Source organism: Alnus glutinosa, chromosome 1 (assembly GCF_958979055.1).
Source record: "Alnus glutinosa chromosome 1, dhAlnGlut1.1, whole genome shotgun sequence".
Classification (NCBI taxonomy): domain Eukaryota; kingdom Viridiplantae; phylum Streptophyta; class Magnoliopsida; order Fagales; family Betulaceae; genus Alnus; species Alnus glutinosa.
The window spans coordinates 24037849-24064830 of record NC_084886.1 but is presented as its reverse complement, the minus strand read 5'-3'; the positions used below and the strand labels follow the sequence as shown (position 1 = coordinate 24064830).

General features: G+C 38.0%; 1 protein-coding gene across 2 annotated transcripts; it reads left to right on the top strand.

Moving 5' to 3' along the window:
* Positions 1-10055: 10055 nt before the first annotated feature.
* Positions 10056-26695, top strand: LOC133877663 (protein POLLEN DEFECTIVE IN GUIDANCE 1). 2 transcript variants are annotated; one of them, XM_062316058.1, is made up of 12 exons: positions 10056-10159; positions 10235-10930; positions 11030-11181; positions 11401-11504; positions 17779-17867; positions 17985-18058; positions 18729-18879; positions 18981-19148; positions 22061-22158; positions 22259-22381; positions 24810-24878; positions 26226-26695. In XM_062316058.1, the coding sequence occupies exons 2-12, from the start codon at positions 10237-10239 to the stop codon at positions 26430-26432; spliced, it is 1929 nt and encodes a 642-aa protein (XP_062172042.1). In that variant the 5' UTR covers positions 10056-10159; positions 10235-10236; the 3' UTR covers positions 26433-26695. The 2 variants fall into 2 exon arrangements, with proteins under 2 accessions (XP_062172042.1, XP_062172039.1); XM_062316055.1 differs by having other exon boundaries at positions 10057-10930.
* The last annotated feature ends 287 nt before the right edge of the window (positions 26696-26982 follow it).

The following is a 26982-nucleotide window of genomic DNA, read 5'->3' as shown; positions in this document are numbered from 1 at the left end:
GGTTGTCCACTTGTCTCCCTGACCTAAGTGTGACAACGGCTTGCACATGCTCCTGCCCATGCACTACATTTGATGAACTTTCCTCATGGATCTACAATTTTGGATTCGGCACAGGCTGACAAGGGAGCTTTCCCTTCTCTCTCTCCCCCAGGTGACTAGCAATTTGCCCAATCTGGGTCTCCATCTTGGCAATAGCTTGAGTGTTCACCATGGTAGCATTCTTCACATCATTGATGGATTGCCCTGTAAGCTCTATGAAGGCCTTGAGAGTGTCTTCCATAGTGGATTGTGAAGAAGAGGTAGGGGCTTGAGTAGGGGCTTGATATGATGGTGCTGGCTGGGTAGGACGACTTTGATGGTGAACCGGTTGATGAAATCCAAGGTGGTATTGAGTATGGGGTTGGTGAGGAACCCCCCTTGAGTCATCGGTTGGTTCTGCTTCTACGAAAAGTTAGGGTGTTTGCGCCACCCAAGATTGTAAGTCTCAGAAAAAGGTCCATTGGTGACTCGACAAAAGCCGAAAAGGATGGGCAAGTTTGTGCTAAGTGCATGGGACTAGCACAGATGGAACAACAATCAACGTGGAATGGGTTGGTAGCGCTGATGGACTTGCTTACGACTAGAGCTTCGACCTTCTTTGTGAGAGCATCTATCTTCATCTTCAACTCAACATCTTCTTTCACCTCGTACATGCCTCCCTTCTTTTGGATGAGAGGAGGTTTATCTCGACAGCTTGAAAAATCCCACTGCTGGGAATTGTCGGACAACTGATCTAAGGTCCTATACACCTCCTCTCCCTTCAAACTCAGAAATGCGCCTTCATTCATTGACTCGATCATGCTACGGTTGGATTGAGTCAATCCTTGGTAGAAGAATTGTACGAGTCTCCACTTCTCGTATCCATGTGGAGGGCACTTAATCAACATATTTTGAAATCTCTCCCAACTCTCAGAAAATTCCTCATCTTCTTCTTGAGTAAATGAGCTTATTTCCCTCCTACACTCATTGACTTTGGACATGGGGAAGAATTTGTTGTAGAACTTGTTCAGCAAGTTCTCCCAAGAAGTGATGGAACAAGGCATGTTTGAATCCAACCATGCCTTGGCTCTATCATGGAGTGAGAAAGGAAATAGCCTAAGATGCACAGACTCTTCAGAAAAAATTTGAAATTTGAAGGTGGCACAGATGTCTTTGAATTTCTTCACATGGCTATAAGGATTTTCGAGATCCAAGCCATGGAATGCGGGTAGGAGTTGGATGACATGGGGCTTAAGGTCAAAGTGAGTGGCATTGGTTGGGGGTAACACTATACATGAAGGAGAATTTGTTGCAACGGGTGTAAACAAATCCCTAAGTGTCCTAGTATGATCAATGTTTTCTCCCCGATTCCTCTCATTCTCACCCGCATGCATGTTATCTCCCATCTCAACAGAATTTCTAAGCCTTCTCCTAAGAGTTCTTTATATCTCGGGATCTAAAGATGTCAAGTCTAGATTCAAAGATCTCCTACCAAGCATACACCAACATACAAACAATTATTTAACCAAAAAGACAAACAAAATAGATAAAGAAAAGAGAAGAAATTGCAAATGGGGAACAAAATTCTCCAAGTTACAATCTAGGTTAGTTCCCAGGTAGGTGAGGGGGGTCACATGGACACACTTAAATCCCAATACCTTTCATTGCCAAAATTCACCTTGACGTTGCCCTTTGGATAGCTAAGTAAACCCACACTAGCAAATTTTATTTTTTTTAGATTAAAAGAAAAATAGCACAAACAAATTAAAATAAAGACTAACACAAATGCATAAATTGACACATAGATAGCAAAAAGGGTAAAAATTAAAACTTACAAGATTGGACCAAAAAATGTTTTGGCAAAAATTTCTACTACTGAACTTATCCAAGAGCTGCCTCATGTGTTGAAGTCGATCGATCGGATGTACTGGTCGATCGATCGATTGTCGATCGATCGAATCCTTGGTCGATCGATTGAATCTTTGAAACTTTGCAGGACCAAGAACAAAAACAGAAACAGAATGGAAATTCTCTTCTTTCTTTTTTTCTTTTTTTTCTTTTTTAGCACAAATCAAAAACTAATAGACAGTAATATGAGGCATAAAACTACACAAAAATTTTAATTAAACTAAAATAAACTAAAAGAAATCAGACAAACAGTAAAATAATGTAAAACAGAAACAAAATATGAACAAAATAGACTAGAGAAAAGAAATACTTATCTGATTTTGAGCTGCTGCTGTGTGCAGAAAGGTCGCTCGATCGAAGTTAAGTTCGATCGATCGACTTTCGATCGATCGATTTATGAATCGATTGATCGACTTTACAGGGCACTTAGAAAGTTGCAGCAGCTGCAGAAACAGATCCGGGAGAAGCAAAAGAAAAACTTAGAACACAGAACAGAAGCTAAAAACGGAAAAATGAAACAAAAATCTATCTAACTAGTAGAAAAACAAAATCAATCAAACAAAAACCAATTTTTGAACCAATTTCCCCGGCAACGGCGCCAAAAACTTGTTGTGATTTTTAAAGAGTACTCGCAAGCGCACGAATCGTTTGCTATATAGCGTTATGCAAGTGCAAGGTTGAATCCACAGGGAAATGGTCAAAAATCAGTGTCTTGTTTAATTAACCTCATTCTAACCTAGTTCCAAGAGTTTGAGGTTTAAACATGCACCAAAAATGCTAAGTTAAAGAGGAAGAAATGAAATATGTAAAAAGGGACTAAGGCTAAGGAATTCACAAAACCAAATCTAACAACACACACTCTTGGTTTTCACTTGAACACCCAAAGAACATTAAGCTTAGGGTGTCATTCAAGTCTCTTAACCATCAACCTTAGAACCATTAAATGAATCCAACTCAAAGATAAATCACAAAGAGTACCTATTTGAAATCAAATCATCCATTGTATCCATTCAAATAATAAATCACAATGGATATCATCTTTCAAACCGATAAAACAATGTATCCATCAGTTGAAACACATTAAATGTCCTATTTCTATCACCAACCACATTCATTGCAAAAGATAAAGCATTAAATAAATAGAACTTGAACAACATAATGATATAGCATTAAATGTGCAAGTAGTACTACAAGAGTGTGAGTGTCATCAATTGAGAGGTTTCATCCTCAACCTTAGTTGAGAGTTCTAGCCTCCCATGACTAAGAACACCACAAAAACTTGAAGAACAAACATGAAAATAGAAGAAAAGCTTTACAAAGAGAAGTATCTAAAGAAAAGAGCTACTGAAACAAACTATAAAATGCACGAAATTAAACCTAGCTACTGCTCTTAGAACTCTCTCCAACAAGGAGGCATGACTATGGCTTTATAGATCAAGATTAGGGTTGGATCCCAAGCAAAAAGACACCTCTACCCTTCTCTAGGGTTCCTCTCAAGCTAAAGACAACCAAGCTCAGCAAATCAGCAAGTTCTGCTCCGAAAATCAGAAGGAGAGTTGCTTTTTGTCATGGAAAAGCCCTCAATTGGGCGTTCTGAAGCGTTTCTGCGAATGTTAGTTCTGGGTAAATTCGATCGATCGAATTATATTCGATCGATCGACTTCAGGCAAAATTCGATCGATCGACTTCTGAGTTCGATCGATCGACTTTCCGGGACTTCCGAATTTCCAGCATTTCCACATGAAATTTTGTCATTCCTCTCTTATTGACCTATAAAACATAAAAACACAAAAACATCAAAAAATAGCAAGGCTAAAGGTCTAACTAATGTTAATCAATGGGTCCAAATATACAATATTTGGTACTCATCAATCCCAGCAGACTATGAGCCAAAGGTCATAACCCGTTTATTTATTAAGTGTCACGGAAGCCAAAGGTTCCACTGGCAGCCATCACCCCCCCGCTGCTTACCAGCTTTGTTATTAACCATTTTAGTTAAAATATAAAATATGTAAAATCACATGCGCAAACAAATAAATAAAGCAGTAAACATATATTATAAGAAAGTCAACCAGCTTCGTCCTTAGTAAGTATAGAGATACTTACTAGTTCTGCTCCAAAGATTTTCCTCTACAACTGCATAATTATCATCATGTAAAAATAGATTAATAAAAGCATTTATGAAAACATTCATTATTATTACCATATCTTTTTCTAGAAATTGCAACGGCTACAGATTTAAATATAATAAACATGTACTCGTATTTATTTATTTCGGTTTAGTGCTTACTTTTACCAACTCTTCGTAATAGTACTACTAGAGTTATTCATTCTTTAAGAAAATACTTGCATATATATATATATATATATATATATATATATCTTTAGCACATAGTGAACTTTAAAACAAGAATACAAGTGTCATCTAATTAAGAACACATATGAACTTGCCTTTTAATTAGCACACACATCCAAATAATACACACACTTATAAATACATTCCTTTCAAGCATACACCTACACATGTGCACACCCATATCTCTCTCTCTCTCTCTCTCTCTCTCTCTCTCTCTCTATATATATATATATATATATATATATTTACATATTATAAGTTAATAAATCCAAACACATATATATTCCTACAAAGTTACACACCTATTTCCTTACTATATATATGTATCACATATCAAAACCTCAACACACACACACTCTCACACTTATTATTTTCTTGATCCATTTTAAACATAATTCACCCACTCCAACTTACTTTTCTCATGTAGTAAACACTCACCCACATGCTTACACATATACTCATATGTCCATAATATAAGTTAGCCAACTTCTCACACAACTTACATATATGTACATAATCAAAGCAAGGGCAAATCATAATTTCAAAATAATAATAGGACTACTTGTTCTTTGAGAAGTTTAAGGAAGAAAATACTCACCAAAGCTTATCTAAAGATTCAAAGGGTGGAGAAGAGTTGCTGTCCAATAGAAAATTCTACTTATAAAGCTTGATTTTTAGTCTAAAAACAAGGACAATTTCTGCTCAGACTTTACTACTGATTTTGTGATGAAATGAGGGTGATTTGAGGCTTAAATTTGGCTTGCTAGGTGCTGGAAAGTAAGGTGAAATGAGAGGATTTTCATGCTATAGCTACTGCACTAGAACAAGAGAGAGTTTGAGCTGAAACTTGGTTTCTTCTTCATGAAAATCAACTTCCCATGCATCCTATATATAATGGTCTTGAAGGGCTGAGATCAAGCCAACAAGAAGACATTCCAATGGCTAGATTTGAGCCAAATAATCCTCCAAATTCGTGACCCAAATCCCTTAGGTCACTATTCCACATCTCTAGGCATTGATTGCTTAATATCTATGGAAATCTTGTTAGCTTTGAACCAAATTAGGCCAACTAGACTAACTAAAAGGGGGTATGATCGTGTGGTCCTAAGAGCAAGCTGTGGGTCCAAAAATCAATGGTTGAAAATTGATCATTGCTGTTCAACGGAAACTGCGGTGCCCTGGGTAAAGTCGCTCGATCGACTTCGACCCATAATCGCTCGATTGATTCTATCTACCCACAAATTTTAAGTCGCTCGATCGATCCATTATTCGATCGATCGACATCGCTTCCAAAGTCGCTCAATCGACGGTAGAGTTGCTCGATCGACTTTGGTTAGTAATTTATTTACTAACCCAATTTCTCTACATGCATAAATATTTAATTTTATTAGACTAATAATAATTCTTAAGCCTTATGCACGTATTTTAATTTATGCGACAATAACTTAAGTATGGTGTTTTTCCCGGGTATTACAGTTGCCTTGGAGTGGTTTTTCTCTTAATTGAGTTTCCACTTCATCAACAAAATATTTGTCTCTTTAATTTATGCATTGTGATATTTTGTTGCACACTATTGCACACACTTGGTAAATTAGAAGTCAAATTAATTTTCAGTTTGGATTACTATTGTTAAACTGGATTTATTTACTCTATTTACCCTTATCTTGCTGAGATATTAAGGGAGAGTAATTTTATTGCTGGTTTTTCCATACTCTGTTTTACACTTTGTCCTTTTGAGACAAAATGGGGGAGTATTTTTTTGATTTGGACCAGGATTGTATTTTTAACCGGTCAAGTGATTTTTGTCTCAGAATGACCAAAGGGGGAGTTTGTTAGTTTGTGATTGGTTGCATTCTGTTGGACAAAATCACGTCTATGTAATTATGCTTATTAATTAGGGATGCTATTACATTCAGAGTCTACATCTTGGTTTTGTACTTCAAGAAGACTCTGTGCAGAATTCAAGACAGTGAATTTCAAGTCCCTTGCATCCGCCCGGACGACGTGGTATTCCGTCATGACGCTCATCTGTCAAGCATCATCCGTCCGGACGATGAAAACTTTCCGTCCGGACGATGAAAACTTTCCGTCCGGACTCCCTTCTGTGTCCAAAAGCTTCGAACTGTTCCAGGTTGCATACGTCCAGACGTGTCTCAGCAACACATCTGAATGACCTTCAGTGTTCGACAAGTAAAATGATTTCTTTCCAAAACACAGATATGGGAAGACAGCTACAACCGTCTGGACGATGTAGTGTTCCCGTCCGGACGCTATCCTTGATAAGGCAAGTCGTGCAAAAGACATTCAACCGTCCGAACGTTAGTCTACACTGTCCGGACACTTAGACCTTATTATGGAAATTGCTTGCAGCAGAAGTGCAACCGTCCGAATTTTAGGGCAACATTGTCTGAACACAACCTTATTCAGGAAAGAATCTCAACGCTATTTTGGAAAGCCGGTTGCACAGTTATCTGTCTGAACACCCTCGACTACGTCAGGTTGCCACCTAGGGAAATCGTATCAGACTCGGTTTTGGTCTTCTACAGCTTATAAATAGAGGCCCCTAGGCATGTAATTTGTAAGAATTCGGTAGTGAATTCCATAGTGCTTAGAAAGAATATTTTAGGAGTCGTTGTGCTAATTTACTTACTCTTTAGCTGTTGCCAAGTGCAGTTACTGTGTTCATGTGAAGTCTATCTTAAGGAGGAGCCCTAAGGTAAATGATTCCATTGAAGACCCCTTCAAATTGGTGACTTGGTTGGGAAGCGTTTGTGTTGGGTTACACGTCAAAGTTCAAGGTATGACCACTGCATAAGGGTATGTGAGTGCTACTGCTTTGTAACTAGCTCTGTCTTCTGAATAATGGATATCCTAGGTTTGGCTGTCTCGGAGTTGTTTTTTTCTTAATTGAGTTTCCATTTCGTCAATAAAATATTTGTCTCTTTTAAATTCCACAATTTAAATATTTTGTTGCACACTATCACACATTTGGTAAATTAGAAGTCAATTTTATTTTTCAAATCAACAACTCAAAAAAAAAAGAAAAAAAAGAAAAAAAAACCTTCTTCAAATCCTTCTCTTTCTGTCACGTATGCAAATGAGAAATTAGGACTCAACCACTCTCCGGAAAGCCCAATTCATGGTGACTTCTCTACTTTTGCTCAAGCTCATTTTTCTCTCTCCGCAAATCTTTCCCAAGCGCTAGATTTGTCTCTGTGGGCATTCTTCGTATATGTTACCCAGATAATCAACCCTAGAGGGGGGGTGAATAGGGTTGATAGCAAACTTTTCTTTTAATAAAAATTATACTGAATTAAGAATTTAGAACAATATAAAATGCAGTATAATGCAAACAATATAAATATTGGAACAATAATGAAGAGATAGAGAGAGAGATTCAAACTCAGCGATTTATCGTGGTTCGGTCCACCTGACCTACATCCACTCCCCAAGCACACCACTTGAGATTTCAATCCACTAAACAAAACTCCTTGCAGGTGGAGTTAAAACCTTTACACTTCAAGAGTAACCTACTCTTCTTCACAAGGTGGAAAATCTCCTTCACACCTCACAAGGGTCACACCAACCCTCTTGATACAATAGATTGTGGATCGGGTTTGAGATTTCTCTCACAATAACAATTCTCCTTTTTGAGAAGGATATACAATAAGGCTTTTACAACAAAATCTCTCTCACTAGAACTCTTGTATGAAATGAACTTGAAGGCTCAAATGAATTTGAATGAAAGAAAGAATGCTTTGAGTTCTAGGCTTGCTTGTTTCTCACTTGATTGAATGATATAAAAATGAGAGCTAAGGTCATGTATTTATAGGACAAGCAAGAAAATAACCGTTGGAGAGAATTTGAATTATGCTAGCTAATTTTCCAAGTTGCAACCACATTTTCAAAGTCTGAATTCGTTGCTAGCTAACCTTTCAAGTTGGCAACCAGATTTTCAAAGTCAGAGTTTGTTGCTAGCTAACCTTTCAAGTTGGCAACCAGATTTTCATAGTCAGAAATCGTGGGTAGCTAACTTTTCAAATTGTAACCAGATTTTCAAAGTCAGAAATCGTGGGTAGCTAACTTTTCAAATTGTAACCAGATTTTCAAAGTCAGAAATCGTGGGTAGCTAACTTTTCAAATTGTAACCAGATTTTCAAAGTCAGAAATCGTGGGTAGCTAACTTTTCAAATTGTAACCAGATTTTCAAAGTTAGAAATCGTGGGTAGCTAACTTTTCAAATCTGAAATCTGGTTTTCAAAGACAAAATAAATTCCAGCAGAATTTTTATACTTGAAATCTGATTTTAATGTATTTTTCGTATTTCAAAAATCCATGTATGCAATGTATGAAGGGTCCTAAGGTCATTCTAGAGTAAGGAGCCTCAGGAGTTCAATCATATAAGAGCTTTACAATAATACCCTAATAAAATACGGATTCTTCAATCTTGTGTTCTTCAGAGCTTAAGGGCTTCTTGCTTTGAATTCCAAATGCCTTAGATTCTTTTTGGTCCTTTGAGAATGTGTGCTCGAATGTTCTTTGCAACTATCATACTTGAAGTAAATACATTAGAGCAACAAGATATAATTTGTTATCATCAAAATATTTGCAATATAATTGGATTGACGCCATAAGGCTAACAGTATAGAAATCGGCGGCAAAGTCTTGCTGTTCAGACTCGAATTAGGGCTGTGAATGAGGAGGGTGTAGCAGTGGAAGAGAGGGAAAGACGATTGGTCAAGGGATTGAATGGGAATGGAGCTGCTTGTGGTTTGAGGTATGGCGCGTACTCGAATGACGGCGTGGGTGTGTCCGAGAGTGAGAATGGGAGCTTGGTGAAGCATGTGAACGGGAATGGTGTGGTGGCGGCGGAGGTGAAGGGGGGTGCTGGAAGTTGAAGATCCTGTGGCGAAGGAGGCGGGGAGGAAGAGAAGGGTAGAGGAGATTGGGAAAGAAGCTTCAAGCTCGACACAGATAGAGAGAGAGAGAGATGATGATAGAGAAGAAGAAAGCTGAAGAAAAAAACAATAAAATAAGAGATAGATGTGTGAACAGTCCAATGCCTCATGTGGCGTTGCAGTTCACAAATTGACGAATACTCCATTTTAGATTTAGGATAGATCATCAGATGGAGGGAGGTTTTACTCATTTTGTTACCTATTGTAGCCAAAAGTGATTTTACGTAAACCAATGTAAATGCTCTAAGTTGATTTTGGAATTTATTAGAAATATGTTATATTTTTGGCAAACCATTTTAATTCTTCCTCTATTTTTTTTCACTTTTCAAAAATAAAAATATTTTAATTTTTTTATACTTTTTATGTCATATTTTATTACTATTAAAAAAAAAAAGAAAATGTTAGATTTACAACACCAATACAACAACTGTACAACAATCCCTCACATGAGGGTAGGTCCCACATACTAAGGCCCACCCTCATGTGAGGGGTTGTTGTACAGTTGTTGTATTGGTGTTGTATAAGAATCAAATTCCAAAAAAAAATCTACGATAAACAAATTTTTTTTTTCATTTTTTCATAAAATATTCTAAAATTTTACATTACAACAACATTTTTTACTACACAACACAAAAAATTTCAAAACACAATTACTTTCAAAACAAACTCGTGATATGTGATATTTGTACCTAAAAACTATTTCTCTTAAAAAAAATAAAAAAGAAAAAAAGAAAAAAGAAAAGAAAAGAAATGAAAGGAAGAAGAAAGAATATCGTTAAATATCCGCGGCCTATAATCAAATCAAATGGAGTGAAGTCCGGTGGACTCCAATAAGCGTAAGAACGAAGTAGAATATTCTTGCGCCAATTCATTGTCCCAACTCGCAAGCCAAAAAATCCGGAAACGCTTCCATTTCCATGTATGTTTCCCAAAATCCTCTCAGTCCTCTTTTTCTCCTTTTAATTTTAATTTCTTTTTGGGGGTGGTGGCTCAGCCATGGCGTCGAGATCCGACGGCAGAAAGCTCTCGTTCGAGATTCTCAGCCAAAGCAGTTCGCTCGTAGATGACGAATCCCTGGTCTACCGCTCAGACTCAGATCCCATCCAAAGCCACGTCGCTGAATCCAAAACCACTGAGAAGCCGAAATGCAAGAAACGGAGACACAAAAAAGCCTCCAAGAGAAAGAAAACGATCGAGTCCGCCATTACCGAGGATCCGATTGCCGAGCGAACCGTCGATCCCGAATCCGTTTTCAATCACTCTGAAAACACAAACACGTTTGCCGGAAACAGCGACGCGTTTTCGATCTTCGGAAGTGGAGAGAGAGACTGCACGAATTGTACGAATGAATTGGAATCGAAGTGCATGAGCTATAGCGTTGTGTACGAGGAGATTAGGGTAGCGGAGGAGAGCGGAGGGAGCGTGTGTACGGTGACCGAGGTGACGGAGCCGGAGGTCCAGAAGGTGCGCGGCGAGGGGTTCAATTTCGGGGAGTTGAGGCAGAGGACTGTGACCGGGACCGGCGATGACGCAGCGGCATCGTGCATTGAGGACAATGAGAGTGAAAAGGGCGTCGAGGTGAGCTCGGCCGCGATGCAACGGGGCGAGCCGAATGGGAACGTGGTCCCCAACACGTTAGAGACTGCGGAGTCCTTGGATTGGAAGCGGCTCATGGCCGAAGATCCCAATCGTGAGTCGAATCGATCCTTGCTCATTGCATTATTCATGACTAGTTAATTGCTTTCCTACATTCGTTCTTTTTATTTTTGGAGGTGTTTCTTGCTATCAGTTGGGTTTTCGGTGGAGAAATCGCCATTCAAGTACTTCATGGAAGAAATGCACAATGGCAATTCATTACGGAGCACCACAACTCTGGGTAATGAGAAAGAACGAGAGAGAGTTTACGATACTATCTTCCGCCTGCCTTGGAGATGTGAATTGGTAATTTCTTTGCTCTGCATTCGTGAACTTGAAGAAAACTTGAACTTAATGCGTTGGTATGTTTAACATGTTTGTCATTGTCAATGTAAAACAAAAGGGTATCAAAATGCATTTGCAGTTTTGAAGGAGGGAAATTATCAGAATTCTCGTCAAGCAGTTTAACTAGGTTATGCATAATTCTTGTGATAGAGATTCTCAAATGTGACGAAATTTTGACAGCTTATAGATGTTGGCTTCTTTGTCTGCTTCGATTCATTTCTATCACTGTTAACTGTCATGCCAACAAGGATTGTGATGACCTTATGGAGGCTTCTATGTACAAGGTTAGTTATCTTTTTTGAATTGTTATTTTCATGCAATAAAGCATTTGATATGAATGTAAATTGCATTTTCGGTTATTGGCCAATCTTACAGCATATGATTTTTGAATTGCGATTGAAAGGGTGTGAGTCATTTAGGAGTCCAGGAAAAAATTGAGTAGTTCTTTTCTTTTCTATTACCTCTCTCTCTCTTGACGGCACGTGTAGGCACGCCCTGGCACTCGTAACCCGTGTGTTGGTCATTCCTGCAACAGTTTTATCATAGTTCTCCTGTTAGGGTGTTCTAATATGTGTTATTCGAGTAGTTTCTTTGACAAAGCTAAGGTATTCAAGCTTTTGGCAGTTGAGGGGTCTTCTGTGTTACAAACAGTTGAAAGGAGAAGGGGTTTTTCTCAAGAAGTTCTTTTGGGTAAGGTTAGTGTGGGGTGGCTGTTGGTACTTGGAGGCTTTGTTATATGGGGAGGGGAGGTAGGAATTCGTGAAATCCTCCAGAGTTGGGGAGTAGAGCTTTTATTGCTCAAAGACATATCAATTGCCATGGTCAGTATTTGGCTCTTATGGAATATGGAGGAGGCGGAGAGCCTTCATTATCATATCAAAAGGATGTAAAGGGAAGGGCTGGAGAAGCTGCACTCTCAAGTTGTAGAAGACACTCTCCTTCCAATTGTCCTTCGGCGATGGTTTCAAAGTTATGCCTTCTCGTAAGCCTCTCGATGGTCTTCCTTTGAGTGAAGTGGGTGGTAGCACAACGACAACAAAGGAGAAGGCCCTAACAGAGGTTGTCGGGAAAAGGACGTATGTGGAGGTTCTGGAAAGGTCGGAGCAATCTCCGGTAATTCTTACAGCGTGCAAGGGCAGTGCAAATATTTCAGATTGGTGGATTAGGGGTCGCCTGGGTTGGTGTTAGGGTATTCCAGGTTTCGTGCCAACTTTGCCAGGTCTGATGCACCTCGAGACGTTTTATTTGATAATTTGGACCTTTGTGCAATCAGAGACATGTTGCTCCTTCTCAAAGTAGAAATTGAACGTTGTATTGAGAGGCTCGAGATGGTGCTAGGCTTTCGTGGGTTTGGGAGGGGAGTAGGCTGTGTGAGGGCCCCTTCCAATCAGTCTGATGCCTTGGGTCCGAATATTCCAGGCCCATCTATAGTGGTCTAGCCCGAAGGGGCGTGTGTCACAGGATCAAGCCCGAGTTGTGTTGTTTAGCCCAGAGCTTTTGGTAAGGGTTGATCCAAGAGCTTGGGCGTGGGGCCTCTTCTTTGGGCTCATGTGCAGGAGCAAGCTTTACACCTCTTTCTTCTCAGTTCACATGCTTTTTGGATCTAAAGCCCGATCCAAATATCTACAGGCCTAGCTGCGAGTAATGCAGTCCCACCTTCTTGGTTGGCCCATTCTGATAGGGAGTGAGTTAGAGCCCGTGGTTCAAGCTCTCAGCCCCGGCTCAAATCTATTGTTAAGTGGAGAATTAGATCTGGGGTAGGGTGGACTTGTGGGCTTGGATGTAGTAGCGGTTTTGGGTCAACCATTTGCTCAGCACATAGGCTTTCTGACATCTTCACCACCTCCTACAACCAATGCCGCCAACCTTGGAGGAGATTGGGAGGGGAGTGTTGGAGATTCAGGTGGCGTAGGTTCTAAGAGCCCTGTAGGTGGCCCTTTTTCTGTGGTGTCACCCTTTGTTGCCGTCTCTCGTCGGAGACTGTCATTAGTTTAGATCCCACCAACAGTGACCTTGGAGTCGGAATTTTGGAGTTTAGGGCACTGGTGGATGAGCCTCTGGAAATTTGTGTTCAAGCAGACATGCATCATCAAGGAGGAGGTGGCTGTGCTCTTTGCTTTTATGCGGTAGAGGTCAATGGGTGTTCTTGAGGTCTTGGAGTGAGCTTTCGACATCATGGAAGGGATGGGGGTTCCTTTAATGGATTAAATTTTGAGGCTATCTTTTCTCTACTAGTGAATAGCTTGGGTGAGAGTAGTAGCGTGGGATAGGAGCTAGAGTGTGTGCGGGCAACCCTTTCAGAAGGAAATGGCTTTGGAATAAGCTTCTTTAGCAGTTATGGGGATGAAGGGCCTTCTTCTTTGGAATCAATGCTTTATTTTGGGGATGAGCCTAGGGACAGTGAGTCTTTAATTTATTCCCCCCCTTGCTGTTGTTGACGAGCCAGATATGCTCTGGGTGGTTCAGAAAGTGAAGAGTTTTTGTCACATTATGGGGCTGTCATGTAAGGGTTTTGAGCATGAGCTAATGGCTTTGTTCATTGCTATTGGAACAAGTCGTCATTAGAATGGTCCGGCTAATTCTCCTAACTCTCTTTCTAAGTCAGAGAACAGAAGGCAGCGTGAACTAAAGATATTAGCTTGTTCCATCAACTATGACTTTAAGGGAGGTCATTCTAATAGAGGTAAAGGTAATGGAAGGGGACCAATGTGTTCTTACCGAAGCCTAAGATTATATCCTGGAATGTGAGGGTTGAATGAGAGGGATAAAAGGATGAGGGTTACAAATCTTCTTAAGAGATTGGAAGGTAAACATAGTTTGTTTACAATAACCTAACTTGGAGTTTGTATCTAGGGTTGTTGTGTGCAGTTTATGATGTTGTCAACATGTGGATTGGTGTTATTTGGGTTCAAGAGGGGCTTTTGGCAGAATTTTGTTAATGTGGATATGAGGGTGGTGGAAAAAAAATGAGGAATGCGTGGGGGCATTTTCGGTTTCTTGTTCTTTTAGAAGTGTCGAAGATTATTTTGAGTGGGCTTTTGCGGGTGTTTATGGTCCTAATGTGTCGACATTGACAGGAAAATGCTTTGGGATGAACTAGCTAGGTTGATTAGTTGGTGGGGTTTACCATGGTGTATTGAGGACAATTTCAATATCATATGTTACCCAAGTGAGAGATCTAACAACACCCGTCATTCCCCCATCGTTGTTGGATTTTTTTGAATTTATTCTTGATTAGTGTCTAATGGAGGATATCCCTTTGGTAGGCGAGAACTTCGCGTGGTCTAATAATTGTGATACTTCTTCATGGTTTAGGATTGATAGGTTTCTTCTCTCTCATGATTGGGAACCCTAGTTCCTAGATATCGTTTAGAGGAGGCTCCCCAGAATTCTTTTGGATCACTTTCCTATTTTGCTTGGCTATGGCATTGTTGGTAGGGGCACTTGATATTTTAAGTTCAAGAATATGTCTAAAATTTGAGGGCTTTGTGAAAAAGGTGAATAAGTGTTGGATGCCTTACATCTTTCAAGGCTCCCTTAGTTTTATTTCGGCATGTAAATTGAAAGCGTTTAAAATTGACTTGAAAAAAATGGAATGAAGAGGTATTTGGAAATGTTGTGAAGCGGAAAAAGGTTCTTATGGATGAACTTCGAGATCTTGATGTTATTGTAGAGGAAAGATCCTTTTTTGATGTTGAAAGGTTGGGAAAGGCTGAAATCATTGGTGACTTGGAAAAGACTATTCTTTACGAAGAAGTGAGCTAGGGACAAAAATCAAGGGCTCTTTAGTTGAGAGAGGGAGATAAGAATACAAAAATTTTCCATTGGGTGGCTAATTCGAACAGAAGAAAGAACACCGTTGATTCAATAGTTTTTAATGGCTCCATTTCTTTTGATTCTTCAAAAATTAGGGAGCATATTGTGCGGTTTTACACTTGCCTTTATTCAAAACAATTTAGTTGGCGGATAAAATTGGACGGTTTCCTTTTAGATCTATTAGTGTTGAGTAGGTTATGTGGATGGAAAGTACTTTTGAGAGAGTGAGGTCTTTGTGGTGGTGAAAGCTCTACATGGTGATAAGGCCTCGGGCCTTGAAGGTTTTTTTTTTTGTTTTCTTCTAGACGTGTTGGGAGGTTCTGAAAGAAGATACCATGAATATTTTTCATGAGTTTCATGCTCGGGGTAAGTTCCTGAACGCTACTTTATTTCCCTCATTTCCCAAGAAAGTTGGGGCTGCAAATTTAAGGATTTCCAACCCATTAGTCTCGTGGGTACGTGTATAAAATCATCTCTAAAGTCCTAGCTAACAGGATAAAAATTGTGTTGGATTAGGTTATTTTCAGGTCTCAGAATGCTTTCATTAGGGGGGAGTCAAATCTTAGATTTAGTCCTTGTTGCCAATGAATGCCTTAATAGTTGTATTAGATCCAAGAGTCCCGGTGTGCTCTGCAAGTTGGACTCATAGAAGGTGTATGAACATGTTTTTAGGGTTTCTTGTTGTATTTGTTGAGGAGATGTGGTTTTGGAGAGAAATGGTGCGAATAGATAGCTTATTGTATTTATATGGGGCACTTCTTTGTTTTGACCAATGGATGTCCCGCCGATTTCTTTAATAATTGTCGTGGCCTGAGACAGGGTATCATTGATCCCCTTTGTTGTTTGTTGTTGCCATGGAGGCTTTGAGTACGTTGTTGTCCACCATTGTGAATAGGGAGGGGGCTCTAATGAGGTTTGTCAATGGGGTCGACGAATAATGATGAGCTCCTCGTGTCTCAACTTTAATTTGCGGACGGTACTTTGATCTTTAGTGTGGCAGATCTAGATCATCCCTATCATCTGTGTTGTCTCTACTTTTGTTTTGAAGTTGTCTCGGGTTTAAAGATAAAGATTAACTTCTCTAAATCAAATAGTCCCTGTTGGCTGGTGGGAGATTTTGATGGCTTGGCTTGTATCCTTGACTGTTGGGTGTCCTTTTTGCCTATGAAGTATTTGGGTCCTTTAAATTACTTATAAAGAAAATTAAGTATTTGGGTTCTTTGTTGGGGGCTTCGTATAAGGCTCAATAGATATGGGATGGTATTATTGAGAAATGGAACGTCATTTGGCGAATTGGAAGAGGCTTTATCTGTCTAATGGTGGTAGGTTGACATTGATTAAAAGCACTCTTTCCAATTTGCCTATTTACTACCTGTTCTTTTTCCCCATCCTCGCTGTTGCTAACCGTATTAAGAAACATCAATGGGTTTTATGGGGTGAAGTCGGTGACAAATTTAAATTCTATCTAGTCATTTGGTCTAAGATTTGTGCGCTATTTTCCATAGGTTGTTTGAAAGGTGGGGTGGGGGGATCTAACCATGATTCTATTTAATCGAGCTCTCTTGCAGAGGGAACTAATTATGGCGTTTTGCCATGGAGAGGAAGGCTTTGTAGGGATCGGCGGTGGAAGTTAAATATGAGAGCATGTGAGGAAGGTGTTGTTCCAAAGAGGTTGTTGGGTCATTCAGGGTTGGGGTATGGAAAAACATTAGGACGTGGTAGGGGATTTCTCTAGACTTGTCAAACATAAGGTGGGAGATGGGTCCAACATCAGGTTTTGGCACGATCTATGGTGTGGGACTAGACTTTGAAGGTAGTTTTTTTGGAGTTATTAGTATTGCTCGTTGTAAAGAGGCTTTGGTGCTAGATTATGTGCAATTTTCTGATGATACTCTTAGATGGAATATTGCTTTTTTACCAAACTAGTGTGTGATTGAGGTGGAGTTGGTCACTTCGTTCTTTATTCTTTTGTACTCTTTCAGGTTGAGATGAGGTTTCAAGGATAAGATCTATTGGATTCCTTCGAAAAGGTAGATATTTGAGGTTAGATCTTTTTATCATGCCCTTTGCCCCCTTCCCCACCTTGACTGGTCCTCCATTTCTTTGGAAGAGCATTTGGAGAAAAAAGGCTCATTTGAAAGTGGTGTTCTTTGTTTTGTTGGTGCAACATGTGCAAGAGGAATGGGGAGACCGTAGATCATCTTCTTCTTCACTATGAAGTGGCTAGAGCTTTGTCGGTATCTATTTACCATCTTTTTGGATTGGAATGGGTCATGCCTCAAAGGGTGGTGGAGTTGTTGGCTAGCTGGAGAGGTCAGTTTGGAAGTTGCTGCAATTTAGAAATTTGGAGGTTGTCTCCTTTGTGCTTAATGTGGTGTATTTGGAGAGGGCATAATGCTCGGAACTTTAAAGATTGTGAGAAATCGGTTTTAGAGTTAAAAGCTATTATCAAATTTCTCTATGTTTGCGTGGTGGCTTACAACAATTATTGTTTTTCTTCTGTTTTAGAATATATGGATTCATGTTCTTCTTCTCCTTAATTGGGGGGCTCTATTGTATACTTCCTGTATATTTGGATTGCGCCCCTTTATGCTTTCTAATCGGTATTTGCTGAGATTGGAAATGGAAAATATAGGGCCATTACCAAACAACTAAGAATGTAGATATATTTCTACCCATTTTGGCATACATTGTTGAATAACTTGTGATGTTTATGAAATAACCTAACCATGCTTTTGGCAGGCAGTTCAAGATGCGGTCTGCAGCAGAACTGTCTGATTTTGGCTGTTTTCTTATAATAGCTTGTGGAGTCACTCTTTTACAGCGAACAGGTTTTGTAAGGATATAGAGCACCAGTTACTTCTATTATATTCTTGTGCTAATTAATATCTCACTAATTCTTATGTTTGTAATATTAATTTTTTTTTCCTTCACTTTTGTTGCCTCAGACATCAGCTTAATATATCACATGATCCGTGGTCAAGGAACAATAAAATTATATGTGGTGTACAATGTACTAGAGGTGAGTAAATAGAATTTATGAGTATGGGATGTTGGATTTTTATTCTTAGAAACTTGTTATATTCTCAGCAGCTGCTTGGATGGAAGATGAATATTTGTATCTCTTGTAAATTCACCATGTTAATATTTGCATGATGATGGAAATCTTCACTTACCTCAAAAAATGACAATGGAAATACTCTATCAGATATGAAAATTTGCATAAACAAGCATGTATAAAGAACAACAAAGAACATAATAAAATTTCGGATTCAGAAACAGAAAGAAATGCCTTTTTTTTTTTCCCCCTATTAGTAAATTACACTTGCATCCAATGAGTTTTGAATCCCTCCATTCCATTCTTATCAAGGGAGGAAGTGTCGTTTAACAAGAGCTCATTGGCAAAACAGAAAGAAATGTTATATGCATAATCTCAAACTATGTCTGTAAACTGAATAATTTAGTGGAGCAGCAATTGCTCTCACCTGCTCAAATTATGAAACAAATTGAGACTTCTTTATTGTTGATTTTTTTTTTCTTGTTTTGTGTGTATTTTTTTGCATTATATATCAATGAACAAGAACTGATGCTGCTCTAATATCTTTTCTTTAACTTGTACTATTTTGGCTGCATATACTGTCTTAGTGCTTGGCTAAAGTTTACATAGAACTGATCCTTGCACTGTTTTACAGATATTTGATAAACTATGCCAAAATTTTAATGGAGATGTATTGCAAACTTTGTTTAACTCGGCGGAAGGGCTAGCAAGTTGTCCACCAGAAAGCATGAGATTCTGGTTGTGGAGATTCATTTTTGACCAAGCTTTAGCCACAGCTGCTTCAAATATCCTTAGTTTGACAATGATTATTTCTTTTATCTGCTATGGAGATTTTAGTTCCTGCTGTGCTATTTATCTTCCCATTTGGTTCCTTGACTATTCATACTTGTTCATTCTTTCATCTTATTAGCTCAGGCAATTACTTTGTCAACCGTTATTGTTGCTCACAACAATGCCTTGCTTGCTTTGTTGGTGTCCAATAACTTTGCTGAGATAAAAAGCAATGTGTTTAAGCGTTTTAGTAAGGATAACATTCATAGTTTGGTATACTTTGGTGAGTTAGCCTCCTCGTAACTTTCTATCAGTCTATCTAAAATGACTTATAATTTTGTTCTCTTTGTGTGTTTGAAAATGAGCAAGTATGGAAAACAATATGCTCAGTTGGATCTTATGATCTTATCCATGCATTAGATGCCTGCTGACTTAAGAAGATAAAATTGGCTCTCTTTGTTTTGTTTTTTTTTTTTTTTTTTTGACATGTCCACACAAGAGGAGATTCGAACTAGTGACCTCCGCTTCATGAAGCGTGGTCCCCAGCCGATTGAATTACCTCTTGGGGACAATTGGCTCTCTTTGTTAACATGCCTCCATTTACTTCGTTCTTCTCGTAGTTTTTGATAAGTAAAGATAATTTTGTTTATCAAATATCAGAGGGGGTATCTTAGGTATACAGGCTATATACTAAATATCTTAGGGGATGGATCATATATCAGTTTCTGGCATGATCGGTGGTGCGGGGAGATTTCTTTGAAGCTTTGTTTTCCAGTTCTGTATAGTCTTGTGAGGAACAAAGCGGCTATGGTGGTAGATAATATGGCTGTTCATAATGGCAATATTCATTGGAATGTTCTCTTTACGCGGCAATTACAGGACTGGGAGTTGGAGATGGTGCTCTCTTTCTTCGAGCGGTTGTACTCCACTCCGATTCGACAAGGAGAGGGTGACAAGTTAGTTTGGAACCTCTCTACAAGGAGCTATTTTGAAGTGAGGTCATATTATGAAGCACTTAGTCGGAAAGAAGGTCCATCATTCCCGTGGAAGAAGATATGGTGTGCTAAGGCTCCGACAAGGGTGGCATTCTTTGTATGGACTGCAGCTTTAGGAAAAATTTTGACTCATGACATTCTACGAAAGAGGAATATTGTGGTTATTGAGTGGTGTTGTATGTGTAAAAAGAAGGGGGAGTTTATTGATCATCTGTTACTTCATTGCGACACCGCCCGTGAGCTTTGGAGTTTTATGTTTTCTTTATTTGGAGTTGAATGGGTCATGCCACAATCGGTGATGGGTTTGTTGACTACTTGGGGTGCTTTTCGAGGGCATGGCCTAGCAAAAAATGTTTGGCGTTTAGTTCCTCACTGTGTTTTGTGGAGCATTTGGAGGGAGCGGAATGCGAGGCTTTTTGAAGATGTCGAGACTGTAATGGTAGTTTTAAGGAAGCGTCTTCTTAACACGCTATATCTATGGATAGCTCCCCATCTTTGCCACCTAGGTGTTTCTACTTTTGTAGACTTTCTTAATTTATTAGTTGTTCCTCCTGTTTAGGGGCTCTCTTGTATACTTCCCGTGTATTAGGGTTGCGCCCCTCTGCGCTTTTTATTGAATTTTAAATTACTTATCAAAAAAAAAAATAACAGTCACGAATACAATGAATCAGAAAGATCCAGTCAAGGTCTGTGGAAAATCTCTATCTAACGACATCCAGGAAAACAGGGATTGGACAAAAAGCAGACTTGATCATATCAATAGAAAGATCCTGCCTCTCAAAATGTCTGCCTATTTCTTTCCTGTCATATAGTTCATATGAACATTATGGCACCACATTCCAAACTTTGTTCCTGTATGAATGAAGTCTCTTTTGCCAACATTGAAGCGGTGCAAGCAGTGACTTAGACATAACCCATCTCACACCAAATACCACGAAATTGAAGGACTAAAAATCTGTAGCAACAAATGATCTATGGTCTTCTCAATCTTACTCATACAATACCAGTCCACAATAATCTTCCTTCTCTTTATGAGATTATCAACAGAGAAAGCTACTTTACAAGGTGCCTTCACATGACAATAGCTTCCAAAGGAAAATCTGAACTAATCACCCCCTTCAAGGCTCATAATACTTATGAACACAAAAGAATACCATCACTACTCAACTAATACATTTTATCATCTGCTCCAATACATGCCCTAGCTGAATACAGAAAATCGAAGAGAGTTAACCTGATTGTAGGAAACTTATAGCATAACAAATTATGGAACCGGATGTCATTTGTGTATGTATATATGGTTTCTGCTACCACATTTAGATAATTTGTCTAGGTACAAACAGTTAGGGGCCTTGGAGTATGGAGACAATTTTAAAGAGTTGGGGGAACTTTTCAATGTAGAAACTTTATCTTTTATCATTTTTGTTCAGTAACACGCACTGTTGGCCTTGCTATGTTTTTGCAGCTTTGAGTTTAGGTCGTAACCAGTGCCTTTTAACTTAGTCTACCCATGAAAAATTTTATTGTGTTCAAAGTGAAGTGAAAACCATTATATAATTGTGTAGTGGCTGACATCCATTAAATTTCCTTCGATCACTGCTGTCAATTCAATTTGGAAGCATGAGGGATGCTATGTAATATCTGGAGTGATTATGGTTCTCATTTGATTGAGGTTTTTAAATTCAGCTATACATGTTTGTTTCCTGCATGGCAAGTGTTTCTGAATTCCTTCATCTATTGGGTCACATAGTGCTTGTTCCTATTAGCCATAATGTAAAGTTCAAAGAGTAACGTTTGCTGTAGGATATCTTTTATATTAGCATACGACTTTTATATCTTGTTTCAATGTGTGAGCATGACATGAATATATTTATTTCGATATGAGCCAAAAAACTATATCTGATCACTGTATTAAACTTCAAAGTTTAGGCATAAGATCTCACATTTTTTCTTTAACATTATGGTGACAATTCTAAGTTTAATCTTAGTTGCCTTCTGCATGGAAAGAAGCAAATGTAATTGCATATTGTGCTCCTTGTCTGAAATTTAATATATGCTCATTTGATTTCAATCATTGCTGTTGCACTGTGACCTATAGGTTAATGGGAATGCTATTCCCATTTTGATGTTTATTCACTACTGATCTGATTCTGTGGTTTAATTTTTTTTATTTTTTTATTTTGCCCATTGTCCCAACCAGATTCTGTAGAGAGATTTCACATTTCAGCATTTATGTTATTCGTTTTAGCTCAAAATATTCTGGAGGCTGAAGGTCCCTGGCTTGAAAGTTTTGTTTTTGTAAGTCGACTTGAAAATTTGTTAGTATGCCATTCTTGGTTGGAGATAGCTGATTTGAACAATTTTCTTCTTGCTAATTTATTTTATTTGGATATGGCAGAATGCTCTCATGGTTTACATCTGTGAAATGGCTATTGATATCATAAAACATTCATTCATTGGCAAATTCAATGACATAAAGCCTATTGCATACTCTGAATTCCTTGAAGACCTATGTAAGCAGGTATATTTCCACCTGATGTGTGAATGAGCTCTCTCTCTCTCTCTCTCAGCTACAAGTTAACCAGTTATCATTCTAGTAGATATTCGTATGCCATCCATGGATACCATCATCCCCTCCAAAAATATATTGAATTTAATACTTCAAATGTTTAAAATGAGATAAAATTAATGACCTAATTTGATTGAATATAAATTTTTAGTTGGCATGTGCTTGTGGACCATCCCCCTAGTTGGTTGCTTTAATAAAAAGAATTGTCAATTAACATCATGAGAAAATACTTCCCCATGGTTTGTAAACACTTGGGTATGAGATTTATGGATTTGGGCTCCTATCCTTAGCATGGAAGAAGAAGGTTCTCAGGTCTTTTGTTTTTAGAGTGATAAGGTGAAATTGTCACCAAAATGTTAAAACTCTTCTATACACATTGGTATCACTGCTATTGCTTGCTATAGCTTGATGATATGGATGACCTAGATGGTTGACATGTCGGGGTATATTTGGTAAAGTGTTTTGAAAAGTTTTTTTTTTTTTTTTTTGTGTGTGTGTTTTGATTTGAAAAGAGTTTTTGATGTGATAGAAGTTGAGAAGTGTTTTTGATGAGGTCCATATTTGAAAAGAAGTATTTGTGGGGTCCACAAAAGAAAATTTTTTGGTAAACTTTTTAGTATTTAGTGTTTTAAAATAAACAAACATTAAATATGTTTATTTTGCGAAAACAAGTGCTTTTTTTTTTGGATGTGGAGATTGATTTCTTACTTTTAAAAAAAAAAAAAAAAAAATAGAGAGGGGTAGCCGCGAGCCACCCCCAACAAAGAGGCTGGCCATGCGGCCAACTCTCTATTTTTTATCTTTTTATTTTATAAATAACAAGGCACGCCATAGTGCTGAAATGGTGTTATATGTATAAGAAGAGCGTAGAAACCATTGATCATCTTTTGATCTATTGCGAAGTGCTTAGAGACTTGTGGGTATTAATTGTCTTTTCGGAATAGAGTGAGTCATACCCCAGTGGGTGGTAGAGTTGTTGGCTTGTTTGAAGAGGTAAGACTAGAAGCCACTGCAATAATTTCCCCTTGCAGGCACGAAAGAAAGTATACAATAAAAGTTTGGAGGATTTTTCCATTGTGCATAATGTGGTATATTTGGAAAGAATGCAATGCTCAAAACTTTGAAGATTATAAAAGAACGGTGATAGAGTATAAAGTTACTATGTTCAAATCTCTTTATGTTTGGATAATTGCTTACAACATTTCTCACTTTTCTAATATTCTAGAATTTTTGGATGTGATCTTCTTCTCCCTAATTGGGTGTTTCTTTTGTATACTTCCTATATACTTGAGTTGCAACCTTCTGCATTTTTTAATAAGATTAAATTACTTATGAAAAAAATTAGCATGTGCTTTCTCAAAATATTTCTAGTAAAGTTTTCTAAAAAATATCTGTGATTTGTTGATTGAAAAGTATTTTGTGTTTTGTTGTTTGGAAATTGTTTCGTTTGGTAACTTTTTTCAAAAAGATTTTTTTTTTTTGTGTTTAAAAATAGAAAAGACTTTCCAAACACGTTACTAAACAAGCCTTAGGTCTAGTTTTGTCGTACTCAAATATTTCTTAAAGAATGAATTTAAATTCTAGAAACATGCTTTTTATACTGAGCTCATTTTGCCTAAACCAAAAACTGAGTGCACAAAGAGTGTACGTGTTTATGTTTAGAGAGGAATGATAGGCAGGGGCAATTGTGCCGGCCCCTTGCCCATGTATTTGTGTTTGTATGTCCACTTATTTATGTAAGTACATACATATTTCGGACATTAAGTTGAATTGATTTATGTGATATTATATGAAAAATAAGCTCAAAGGACATTCAAATGCCTCTGCTATATCTATTACATTCCTGTTCATAAAAACCTTTGCTATGTTTTACTTCATTGTATTTTAGAAATAGCCCAGATATTGAAGTGTTCAACTAAATTTTTTATTGAAGGTGGATTTTCCCCTCAGTATGAGTAGTGTTTAATTGTCAAAAGCAACAGATATAACATATGCCGATGGATTCACCACAGGCTGAATTCATGTCTGACAATGTTAGAAAATTGTCGAGGAAGAGTCCCAACATTATGAGAATATGTGAAATTGTTTATGCTGATGGGAAGAGTCGGAGTCATGTTAGAGTATTAGTGATTTGCAACTATCTGAAACTATCATGGCTTCTCTAAAGAATGGTGGTGCTTTAAAACTTGATCTGGTGAATTTATCTATGTGAATTTGTTCATGCGCGTGTGTGCAGAAGAATGCCAATATCTCCTAACAAGTTTAATATTGAATGAATCTCAATCCTTGACCTTTATGTTGAGGATCATTGCAACAATGAACCGAATGTACTAAAATTTTTCTATGGAATCTGACTTTTTTACTTTATTCTTCATGCTAGACTTTGAATATACAAACTGAGGGTGCAAAGAAAAATCTCACTTTTGTTCCCCTGGCACCAGCTTGTGTGGTAAGCATAAATTAATACATACTGTTCACTTGGTGCTTCATGTTTTAAAGTAGGGTAAATGATACTTTCCTCCCATAACTTACCACTCCTATGTCATTTATCATAAACTTCAACTCAGTGCAACTCGAGCTCAATTTTGAAGTCTTGGTATCAGTTTGTCCCTCCCCTCCAAATCAGCTATTAAGTTAAAGGGGAAAATATGTGAAATGATTGCCCCTCTATTTGGAAGGAGTCCATAATGGGAAGAAAAAAAAAATAAAAAAAATAAAAAAAGCCCCTTAGAAATCCCATTCTCAATAGGCCCTTATATCGATTCTTTTCATAACAGATAGACTAATTTTTTCATGTAAACAAATGTCAAATAAACATGTTAAGGGTATTTAGTCATTTCTGATGTTTTTTGGTCCGGATGGATGGGTCAAACTGACACTGAAACATCAAAATAGGGGTATAAGTTGCACTGATTGAAGTGCATGAGGGTAGGTGATATAAGGGTGGTAGATTGTGGGGGAAAAAATATGATTTTCTTTTAGGTTATGTTATGGGTGCGGATTTTGGTCAGGTGCTCAAAGAGTTTTGGACTATCTATAGAGCTGATACTTTATATATGTTTAGGGAAGAGAGTCTTTGAAGTGCTATGTTGTCTCCTTCTCTTGAAGGTGGCACCCTATTTTCCATTAGGAAAATGCTACTACATATGTGAAGGTTCAAAAGTATGTGTTGCACACTTGATCCCATGATTCAGGATGTGATCATAGTGAAGTTATATGGAAAAGTGCAGAATTCATCACTATGTGCTAGCCTTATGCTGAAAAACAATGTAGAGGACTGCTCTTTTCGTTTCGTTGGGAAATTCAGGAGGCCAATATTGGGCTTTCTTGTTCTTACAGTTCATTTTTCTGCTTCTTAGGTTGGACGTGTTAAGTGTGAATTAGGATAAACTATAATCTTGGTTATTGAAATGTAGGTGGCAGGGCTCCAATGTGATTCCTTGATTTTGAAAATTTCTCATTTTTGTCCTTGAAAAATTGATTTTGAGCATTTTAATCCTTTCGTTCAGTGGATTAATGAAACGGTCATAAAAATGGATGACATTTGCCCGTCTTAGCGATTGTCACATTATCAGTTCTGTGATGGCATTTTCATCAATTTGGAAGGAAGGATTACTTCACTGAACATTTTAAAATTTTCGGGGACAAAACTGATCGTTTTTTTTTTTTAGAAAAAAAACAATCTAGGAATCAAATTGAACCAACCTATGTTTCATGGATTAGAAGATATAGTTTTACCTTATTATTGTTGTTATTGTTTCGTTAATCTTCTTGTTTTTGATTAATTTGGTTTTAGGTTATCCGGGTGCTGACTCCAGTCTATGCTGCTCATCTTCCATTTAATCCTCTCCCATGGAGGCTTTTTTGGATTATCCTCTTGTCTGCGATGACCTTTGTTATGCTCACAAGCCTCAAGGTGATGATTGGCATGGGCCTTAAACAACACGCCACTTGGTATGTGAAAAGATGCCGAAAGAGAAATCACCATCTCCACTATGATTAATTTGACAAAAAAACACAAAACACAAAACAAAAAAACACAGGAAAAGCAACTGTGTTTAGGAGCTAATACCAGAACAGCTCATAGGTATTGTAGTCAGCCATGCAAAATCGTTCAGGGTCAGTCATACATAGGTTTTTTATTTTTATTTTTATTTTTTCCCGACACAGCCGATCCAAGCAGCCTCATAAACAAAGAAAGAGAATTTTGACTATAGTAGCAGAACTTGGAAGCATTAATTAAAATACGACTTATTTCACCAGTCAGCTTTGGTAGTTCTTGATTGGTTGGCAATGAAAAGGTGGCACTTTTCATGAGAATTATAATCCCCGATGATTTGGATGGGCCTTTTGTTTGGAAATAACACATCTTTTCAGCTACTTTACCATTTGACACAAACATATTCAAACACCAAGAGGAACTAAATTTGCTGCACGATTTCACTGTCTATGCTTCACTTTCTATCAATATCCACTTTCTTAAATCATCTACACAGCGGCAGAAACGACAAAGAACAAATATTAAATTTCGACTTCTATTCAAATAAAATCTT